Below are 11,023 nucleotides of genomic sequence, written 5' to 3'. Positions count from 1 at the left end.
TGTTGTGCAGGCACATATATATTATTGGCTTTGTGGGCGCAGCGGCGTGGTTGATACGGGGATTTAGGTGAGCTGCATTTTTATGAGACGATTCGCAGCTAGCAGAGTCTCCTTCAGAGTATTTGTATTTTCTTTTCTGTCCAAATTTGTATTCCGGACAGTTGTTGTATTTTATTTTATCTCCTAGTAAACGCTCATGCACTTGTGACACCGGCTTTGAGATTGATTATGGGCGTTCAATATTGAAATTGATAAAAATATTATTATTTATTATGAAAAATTTCATCCTTTACTATATAATTTGAAGGAAAATATGATTTCAAAAATATTAAAGATGAGGACCAAATTTAGTATTTATTGTTGGCTTGGCTGACAGTGGTGTCCGGCATCATCACGACCTTTAACGGACTTTGGGTCCTGACACTCTGCCACTGATAGCTCCAGATGCACCACCTCCACCATTTCTACCACTACCTAGGAGGTGGGTAGATAGGCGAGGCCACGCCCGCGAGGTCGAGGCTCGACATCATCTCCCTTATTACTGGATCTGTTGGATTTACTTGAAGTCGCTCAGGTACATATATAACTAAGTTTGTTTGATAATGCTTGATTTGTCTTGCGTTTCTTCACGATTCTTGTGTTTAATAAATAGTTCATATGGAGGCCATACAGCGACGAGCTCATAGCTAGATTGCCAGATTATTGGTCCCGTGGTCGAGCTGTGTGGATGTCTTTAGTCCCACTTATATGTCTCGATATAGTCGAGAATTATACCACCGAGCGAGTCCTTCGACAGTTTGGTCGACGCCAACTTACACCTATTCCGCCCATTTGGCATTCCACACATTACCAGCGGGATGATCGCTGCAAGGTTGACCAGACATACTTAGTCTGGCTAGAGGCGTAGATAGAGGACTGGATCAGAGGTATGGCCTGATTCCAGCATACCCTCCACATGACCGTTTGGACGGGGAACGTGAGTACATGGGATGGCATCGCAATATTACTTGCCTTCTAATCAGGAATCCCGTTCATCGCGCTGGTGGTCGGTATGTTCCATACGCCGGGAGGCATGAGGCATTGATATGCTATTTGTTATACTTACTTGTAATGTTACATTACTTTAACATCCGTCCTTAATTAATATGTTATATGCTATGCAGACTATTAGCTTACACCGGTTCTACCACTTGGGACTGGAGATGCTATATCATACATGCGATGGACCGGCAGTTGTACACGGGCTTTGTCGTCAGGTTGCTGATCTTGCTACTGACACATTGAGACGTGCCCGAGAGGATGTGTGCTTAGTTTACAAGGTTGCGTATATGCCGCCTGAGGAGTTCCATCATGGGCCACACGTGGCCCCAGAACGTGGTAGACGGGGTAGGCATGGCCAGAGAAGAAAGGGTGGCCCACGTGGTCGTGGTGGTCAGTGAGGACGGGGTCCCCAGCAAGGGGGAGTTGAGGCACCCGTGGAGGATATTACAAATGATCAGTTGGGTGAATACCTTGAGCCACACGATGCTCCTCATGATATGCCACCATTCAGCCTTCAACTGTCACCAGGGACTTCACAGTTGACCCCGTCAGCTCCAATGTTGATCGTGGGCACCGTTATTACGTAGCATGATTGGGATAAGTATTTTCCTGATCGTCCAGAGCCATCAAGGGTTGCTGAGGATCTTCCGATACGAAAGGTGCATAGTGGGCGACGACTGAGTTATGGCTCATCACCGAGGACTGCTGAGGATCTTTCGGGCACAGATAGAGAGACATCACATCGGGTCGAGACGTCATAGCCTTCATCTACTCCAGTGCACCTCGGAGTTCCCACAGAGCCTTGTGTGGATACTCAGCGCATGTTTGTTTGTATTACTATTATTTCAATTTGTTTTTACCTTATAGATTAGCCAGTAATATCTAAAGTATTTATATATTTTTAAAGAATTCGTCATCACCCGTCACGGAGGCCACATTGTGCGATGCTCGCTTTTCAGAGACGGGTGATCTTATTCAGGAGTCCGCTGAGACCCTGGTATGAGCATTAATGTTTTTTTGCTAACATGTACGCTAGTATTATATATTTCATATACTAAAATATCTTATTATTTTGTAGGTTACTGATGGCCTAACAACCATTTCTACTAAGCTTGCCAGCCTTATTGACGATCATGCTACAGCGCATCCTCCGATAAAGAGGCGACATGATGAAGATGATCCTGATAGCATAGCCGGGAGGGATGGTATGCGCCTCAGGCCAGCGAATGCTTTAAAGCATACATGTTGTGGGACTAGGGCCTAGATTATGATGCCCTCGGTCCGGACGGATGCGTACAAGATGTTGACGAAGAAGACGAAGACAATGACAATGAAATAGTGCCAGACAGTGATGATAATGGCGAATGAAAATCGATATTTATTTGTTGGAGTTATTTTTAATTGTTGTATTGAATCTTCAATGATAAATGTCAATTAGATTTAAGCCTATTGAAAATTTAATTTTATTTCATAAATATTGCAAACAACACCATTACATACATTTAGTACAACAAAAATACTGCAAGAAAATACTAAGTTTATCCTTGAAAATTGCGCACATTGGATGAACTGCCACCGGGAGATGAATTACCACCGCTTCCCAAACCAACTGAAGGACATTTACGGTGATCGTGTCCTGTTTGGGAACATATACCACATTTACGCGCATAAACGGTGTCACTAACATAATCCTTGTTACACACCATTCTAAATGGTTTCGGCGGCCAATAATGCTCAGCACCCACTAGTTGCAATTGTCCACTATAGATGTTTACGTATGCAGCAACATTATATTCTTTATCAACATACCTCGTCGCCGTAAAACATGTATGTTGAAAGCACTTCATGGCATGTAAGCATGGCAAATGATAGATCGACCATTTCCCACACGAACATAATCTTCTGGATCCATTGATAGTGTGGGTATTATTCTTGCGGTTTTGATGCAGACCTGTGCGAACTTCAAAAATATTTCGCTCGTTGCAATACTGCAAAAATGTATGCAACTGTGCCCTATTCCTATATTTCTCAAATCGTTTCATCGGTTGTGGCATAAATTGAACACCCCTTTCCAACAAGGACGATGCACTTCAGGATCTTTCAACAAACCTCTCCGCCATCCACTTGAATGACATCCATACCATGGTAGTGATAGGCAATCCACGGGTAGACTTCAACAACCCGTTGAATGACTCTGACATGTAGTCAAAATTCTCCATCTTCTACCACCATCCTTATGTAAAGTCCACTTATCAAGCTCGTGTCGCATCAACCAACTATAAGCTTCTGGGTCTTCCTGCCTAATCAATTCCATTCGCCTCCTGAATTTACACTCTTGATGATATGTTGCAGCCATCCACATTAAATCATGTAAGCTCTTGTTCGGATGAGCCCGCTAGAAGTTGGCCTTCAAGTACCAAACACAGTAACGGTGGTAGGCATACGGTTCCTACCATGCATCCAAAGTCTGTACATAACATAAAATACCACCATACCGATAAGATATTAGACAAATATATTTACGCTGTTTGACAACGTGCTCCTTCAAGTGGTTCAAAAACCATGTCAAAGTCTCTTGACTTTTATTGGCACAAATAGAAAATGCGAGGGGAAATATGTTTCTATTACCCTACAATGCAATGGCGATCAATATCTTAATATCATACTTTTCATAGACATGAGTGTCGTCTATGGAGATTACCGATCGACAATGCAAAACACCATCAATGGCTGGTTTAAACGCCCAGAACACATATCTGAATATGAATTCTGGTACTCCCGGACTCCGTTCAAGCTTCCATTTAACAATAGTGTCGGGGTTAAAGTGTTGCAAAGCAGCCATGTACCTGGGTAGAGCAGCAAATGACTTATCCCAATTACCATAAACAATCTTAAACGCATGTTTACGCCCGAAAAATGCCTTTCTTTTGGTAATGGTACAACCATGTACCTTGTGGATAAATGTTATACACTCTTTAATCTTGTACTTATGGACGATTCAATGTGTGGAATCAAGACAAGAGAAATTAAGTCAACATTCAAGTTAAAATAATTCCCGCTGAATGTGTCCATATCATAAGTGTGGGTGCCAATGTATTTTCCCACAATCCACATATTTGTTTTTCACTTTCTCGTACGGAGCATCCATCTACAACCTTTAAACCATCTACGACAAATAACCTTATATACTTTCGGAGATGACTCATGAACCTCGATCTCACGATACTCTTTTATGTTGTATATTCGCACCACCCTGCTAAGGCGAGCTTTATCAGCAAACAACATATTCTTTGACAACATCCTTTGTCTAGATTCATCCCACATTGCTGTCCGAATGTCATTAAGATCCCTTATGAGGACATCCACATCCGGCATACTAGGCAACTGGTCAAGGTAGAGAATCGCCCTTGAATGAAAGGACACATGGGACTCGGACACTCTGGGTCTAACTGGAGGTGGAGTATGCATATATGTAACATGCTCATTAGTGGTATCATGGTCCCTCGGTAAATCAGTTGCTCATTCTCATTCTTATCAGCAAAGCGCATTTTCTCATCATCGTCGCCCTCATCAGGGAAGGGTGTATCATCTCCAGACTCATCAATATTGTTGTCATAATCACTATCATCTTTCTGACTCTGTGCATCTGCCAGATCCTGATTAAATATATCGTCTTCGAAGAACTGAGTAATGACAAGCCCTTCAAGTTGCTCATTTTCACTACACAGCCAATATTTTCTCAAATTCATCCCAACATTATATATTAATTTTATCTCTTAACTCATATTTCATAATCTGTTGATATCCCATGATGCACATTATCGAGTTGTTGATAACTTCCTGATGGACCACCATGATCCAAAATACCAAAATTGGGCATATTCCAACTGTCCGTTGGTTCATAACTTGTAAAATTCATATCTGGCCGGTACCCCCTTTGGAATATATCAGTGTTAGTATGAATATGATACATAAAAAAAATTAAGATAAAAGGAAAATTGAAATTTACCACTCGGCGTATGGATTATGTAAACTTGGGGAGAAATTATATCCCCGCTCCTCATGTGCCCGTAGAGATAAGTTTAGATCTGGCCAAACTCTTTCAAACGGAACCTGTTCGGATACAACTGCTCCAAAAACACCACCCGATGATTGAGGGTTATCCCTATTTTGTGAAACATCAATATTGTGAATGTCTTCAGACCTGACGTACATTTCCAACATTTTTATCACAAGAAGTTCCCGGTGTTCATCCGGAGTCCTCAAAAAATATTTCAGAGTTTCATCGTCTTCGATGTTAAACTCAGCATAACAAGCAACCCCTTGCGGAAAAAGAGAATATGGATATCTTTCGGTTACTTTAATACTAACCGAATGTGTCCTCACACTCATTCTTTTACATATCAACGATACCAGTTTATCGTACTCCAATGTAAGTGGCAACTTAACAATACACTGTGGAGAACAATTCTAGTGTACTGAGTTATTCTCCACGACAACCTCATCCCCCCCCCCCCCCCTCCAATATAATGCAACCCTAATTTTTCGTTCTTTAGACATTATGGCAAAATGCAGAAAAAGTTAAGTAAACAAATATTTCAGAATGAGTAAAAGAAAATAAACCAGACTCCACTTGTGAGATTATATTGGGTTGTTGTTGTAGTAAAGAAAAATAAAAAAGATGCAGAAGACTAACTTTTTCTGAATGGATTTTTGAAGAAAGAATGAAGCTCCTTAAATAATCAAAAACCTGTGCGGGGGTACAATAATTTGAGGGTATAGCGCATTAATTAAAAGCGTTGTATATATAGCGCAGTGAATCTATGCGCTATACCCACCAATTATTGTGGGTCAGTCAATTAAGAAGTACAGCGCATGGGTTGCATGCGCTATACCTTAACGGACAAACGTACTGTTAAGGTATAGCGCATGCAACCCATGCGCTATACATAAAATGATCATCAATTGATTTTTTCACATATTTTTGTGCTTTTAAGTAAAAAAAAAAAAAAAGCCACACTTTGGTTTCGGACTCCATATATTAGATGTCAAAACCTTTACTGAGCGTTTGGACATAAGAATTGTAAAATTTCAAAAAAAAATGACATTTGCGTGGTTATAAAAGCTTCTCATTAAGGGTAAAATGGGTAAAATGAAGAGTTTAAAGTTGAATTATTTCCAAATTTAGAAATGTGTCATTTATTTTAGAACGGACTAAAAAGGAAAGTACCTCATCTAATTTGAAACGGAAGGAATAACAATTAAGAAAAAAAATGGGGCTGCTGGAAATGAGCTTTAGAATACTCACGTGTAATATTTATTCTTATCAATTTAATATCTGATATGTGAGTCATCGACTCACTATTAACTCAATCTTTTAAGGGGAGAATCCATCAAGATAGCTTGCTACCCGGGCCCTCAAGTGTTGCCCATACCTTGCACTAGTGCAAGAGCAATAGAGCATGGCGTACCCAACAAGGAAAAAAAGGAAAAATTAACAAAGTTTTTAAAAAAGAATAACATCTAATCTCCGGCCAATTTGAGCACCTCTTCGGAGTAAAAGATACATAACCTGATCTTCTCTTCGGAGTAAAAGATACACTAACCTGATCTAGAAGATCAGGTTAGTGTATCTTTTACGGGTACATGAAAGCAAATTAGAAGATCAGGTTAGTGTATCTTTTACGGGTACATGAAAGCAAATTCGTCCAAGCAGAAGGCCTAATTTTGAACTGATACTCTATTTATTGCCTATACTCTTTCCTGACCAGAGTCACTAAGAAGGGGCAGGACAGAGCCAATAGTTCATCACTGATGAAAGAACTGAATATAAATTGAGAATCACTAACTAAGAGTACTAATTTATTAGATCCTTGTCAATTATTGCGAAGATTGATCAAATATGATCTCTTAAAAGCCCTTAGGATTGTAATAATTCCATTGTGTACAAGAATAAAGAGGTCGTAAATCACCGCAAGACATCTCAAACGATGATTTTATTTACTGTGATCCAATTGAACTCTCCCCTATCAAATGATTTATCCAAGAGATAGGCAAATCTTGGCTCTGCCTCAGTTACCTTTTAATTCAATTTTTTTTTCTACAAATGAACATGCACAATATACGAGCCCACAAAGAGTATTAAGCAGCATGTGAGTTACACAAATTATTTAAGAAAAATAACTAATGGAAAAAAAACGACAGGGGACACATGACAAATCACAAGAAAATATAAAATGCTTAAGACACTATACACGTACTAGCTTTTCGCACCAACTTGATCTTCCCAGCCACATGTAGGACAACGGTTTTAGGCCTCGTAGCTTCTAGTCCCTCTTTTTCTTGCACTCACTTGGAAAGTGGCTTAGCACAGACACCAAATGAACTTCCAATATAAAATCATTAGCCTTCCTTAGGCCTGATTTCAATCCCTTCAACAACTAAGCCACTTTTCCAGTTACCTTCCTTGATCTCTGTCAAGCTCATCTCCAGTTCAACTTCTTGTCCTCTCTTGACAAAGAATTCTCCCAACTCAACTTCTATCCATCCATCACTTCTCTGTTGCGGGTATCGTGCTTGTGCTTGTGCTTCGTTTTCTGAAGGTCGATTCACTTCCCGCCTTAGGATATTTGCCATCTGGTTCAATAGTCCCAGCCGCCTAGGAACAATTTGGTACATATGCCTCCGTGCTGCCTCTGGATCCAGAAAAACTGTAAGGGATTTCCTTTCATGTCCCGAAATCCCTACTGCACCCTCTGCACTTTGGTGATCAAATCCATAGGTCCTGGATTTCGTTGTGAACACAAAGTATGCTGCATATTTGGTGTCAGGGGATAACATAGAGGTGTTTATCTTGCCGGTAATGTCAAACCAGCAGACGTCAAGAAGCTCAGCGACCTCTGAGAACCTAGTTTCAAAAACATCACATTACATCAACTTGAGAATGACAAAGTGACATCTTATAAGAACCAAGATTCTACTCATATTCGCTTTAGCATAAAAACTTTTATCCTTAGAACTGGACTGCAAAATGAAAAAACAAGTACTAGTCGTCAACTCAAATAAAGAAAAGGTAGAGGAAAAGGATTTCTCTTCTACCCCATAATAAAAGTTACTTGTCAAATGAAATACCTGGACTCGAGAAGGGAGATCCATCTCCAATACCTAGGTGTGTCAGCCCAAACAATTGCAAGTGACTTTGCAGCTAACATGTAACATTTCTTTCCACTGCGCTTCTCCAATGAGAAGCTCTGCATTTCATCAATACCAAGTCAGAAGTAAACTTTGCAAGCAAGAAACAAAATTAATCCCAGCAGTAGTTGCTCAAAGTAGGAAAATAGGAAAAATGAGCTAATCACAATTCACATGTGAACAAAAACACAAAAGCAATGATATCAAAAGTGTAGCTGAAAATACACAATGTGATCAAGGCGATATCCATATGTACTTAAAGAAAATGGTGGGGATCCACACCTATCTACAAGTGGGTAACTGTGGTCCTGTTGCCTTTTTTCTTTTTCAATATTCTAACTTCCTTTGGTACCCAAATAATAAAAGAGGGAAAAGGGGGTAATGGGAACGTGAAAAGGCTTTGATTGTATATCATAAAATGTTAATACCATTCACAAAAGAATTTAAAAGAATATGGTTAGCAGGCACTACTATATAAGGTTCTAACACTGTATTCAACTTCCCATCTTCTGCATCAATGTTGATGTAGCCAATTGCAAACACATCGTCTCTCACACACATGGACTTGACGAATACAGGAACGATATCTGCTTTCAATGAGTTCAAATTACCAAGAACTAGTACATACTTAATGTCTATGTGATCGATGGATCACTTCAATCTTTGAAAGAGAAGATTCTAGGAATAATTTGAACCACTATATTTTCTTCTGCATGTTTCACATCAATATAATTCCCATATTCGATACGTTTCTTTTGGTAATTACCTCACAGTCTGCCAGGTAGTTTTTATATCGTTGAAGTCAGTCTTTAACCTACTTTATTTGCTTGAGTGACACAAGACTCCAAAACAAAAAATGTCACAGCTATCCACTTGTTAAGGAAATGACTAACTATTATATCTTCTTCACTGGTTCAATCCATGTGAGTAAACATATGAGCAAAAATTCTTATTGTTGTTCAAAGTTAACATGTTTTAGAGTAAAAATAGTTTCACAATATATTTCATATTGAAACACACCAAAAGCAATTCCCTCCTGACAAATTCCAAAAACAATTCTCTGAAAATCAAATCCAAACACTCAAAAGAAACAAACAACACTAAGCAAAACTACCAAGGGTGTGGCTTAGTGGTCAATAAAGTGGGTGAGAAACACTAGGTGGGCGGAGGAAAAAAACACTAGGGTGATTTCTTGCCATCTGTCCAAGCCTTAATGCACAGAGTTACCTGGTACCTAGTGGGAGGTGGCAGGGGTGCGCGCAAGCTGGCTTTATCCAAATGAAAACATACTAAGACACAATCAATTGTAGTCCAGACGCTTTGTTTAGAACGTATTCTCTAACTATAACAAAATGAGTAGTGCAAAAATTATTTACACAATCAGATTACTTACTTATCTTGGTAAAAATGGGTAATTAACATGCTCTCACATAATAAGGTAAAAAGATGTTTACGTTGTCGGTGTATATAACTTAAATTCTAACAAGATATTATGTATATATCCGCAATCATTGTTTTCAAAACAAAACAGACCAAAACCAAACTCAGAACAAGATCAAAATCAGTCCTCTCAAAACAAAATCCACACACTTTAAAAAAAAAAAAAGTTACTCCACCAGACGCATAGTAGAATATAATATCCAACTAAAATAACAAGCTTTTTTTGTGTATTTTCTCGATCGCTAATTAATTGAATGCATTTCATTCCGAAATATTCCATCCGAAAAAAATTAACATTTTTTGACTTCTCACACAACGAACAAATAATTCGAGAGTAAAAATTATCATTTCCTACAAAATCAAAAAAAAAACAGATAACAAAAACACGAACCAGAAAAAAAATAAAATCATATATATCAAATAGTCCATAATGTATGCGATAAATTACCTTAGTGCCACCTTCAATCAGAAAAGGATAATCACAGAGGTAAAGATAAAGCTCTTTCTTCGAACCGAACATAATCGAATCCGGTCCATCACTAGACCGGGAAATAATATCGCGATAATCCGGCGGCAAAAACCGGTCCCAAACGGCATCCGATTCAGCAGCGGACCGGAAAATTGAAGCCACAAGCGATAGCCGACTTGCATCCCTCGGACACGTTAATGATAGAATGTTCGCTATGCAACCTTCCGGCAGGTGGTAGATATCAACGCCGTTGACGGCGGAGCTATTTCGGCTTTCCACCGCCATTGTTATGTACACTTGTGAACCTGATGATCTCTCACTATTTATATGTGTGTGGGTATGAAAGATTAATATATTTTCGTGACGGTAATGGGTAAGATTATGTAAACGGGCGAAAGCAGCTATTTATAGAGATGTGTGGTTGAAAATGACTTCTCTTTTTAAAAAATTAAAATTGCCAGAACAGTTTTACGTGTAGAAAAAAGTGTATGTATTCTTTATTCTTACACGATTTCCTTGCTGAAAATATTTTTCTATGAGAAACTTATAATTTTCTTTATGTAAAATATATTTATTGTTATAAATATATTATATTATGGATGATCATTTATTACTTCGTTGTAAATAAGCTTTCTGAAAAATTTATCCATATGAGACTCCGCCATAAATATGTTTATCTATTTAGTACTCTATTGGAAATAAGCCTCCTGAAAAAGTTTATTATTTCACTACTCCGTTATGGATAAATATTATCCATAGTAGAAGATTATCTATATCTGGTACAGCAGCAGCTTACACAGCATCTTATACATCAGCTTGCAGTAGCAGCTTACAAGCAGCTTACATAGCAGCTTGCAGTAGCAGCTTACACAACAGCTTCCT

The 11,023-nt window shown here is 38.9% G+C and overlaps 1 protein-coding gene and 1 pseudogene across 1 annotated transcript; one reads left to right on the top strand and one right to left on the bottom strand.

Moving 5' to 3' along the window:
- The first annotated feature begins 6,330 nt into the window (after positions 1–6,330).
- LOC117276993 (U2 spliceosomal RNA) lies at positions 6,331–6,507 on the top strand (annotated as a pseudogene).
- A 571-nt stretch (positions 6,508–7,078) lies between these two features.
- Positions 7,079–10,516, bottom strand: LOC104097229 (putative F-box protein PP2-B12). Its single transcript, XM_009603773.4, has 3 exons — positions 10,121–10,516; positions 8,173–8,291; positions 7,079–7,948 (listed from the first exon to the last, which is right to left on the bottom strand). The coding sequence occupies exons 1-3, from the start codon at positions 10,424–10,426 to the stop codon at positions 7,444–7,446; spliced, it is 930 nt and encodes a 309-aa protein (XP_009602068.1). The 5' UTR covers positions 10,427–10,516; the 3' UTR covers positions 7,079–7,443.
- Between the last annotated feature and the right edge of the window lie 507 nt (positions 10,517–11,023).

This window comes from Nicotiana tomentosiformis, chromosome 5 (assembly GCF_000390325.3).
Source record: "Nicotiana tomentosiformis chromosome 5, ASM39032v3, whole genome shotgun sequence".
Lineage (NCBI taxonomy): Eukaryota > Viridiplantae > Streptophyta > Magnoliopsida > Solanales > Solanaceae > Nicotiana > Nicotiana tomentosiformis.
The sequence above is the reverse complement of the archived record's forward strand: the minus strand, read 5'-3'. Positions and strand labels throughout refer to the sequence as shown.

Bases quoted from the DNA above. Each gene is read 5' to 3' on its own strand.
- LOC104097229 (XM_009603773.4), bottom strand. From the start codon at position 10,426: ATGGCGGTGGAAAGCCGAAATAGCTCCGCCGTCAACGGCGTTGATATC. The intron at 8,292-10,120 runs GTAATTTATCGC...GATGAAATGCAG, and splicing joins TGATTGAAGGTGGCACTAAG to AGCTTCTCATTGGAGAAGCG. The intron at 7,949-8,172 runs GTATTTCATTTG...TTTTGAAACTAG, and splicing joins ATCTCCCTTCTCGAGTCCAG to GTTCTCAGAGGTCGCTGAGC.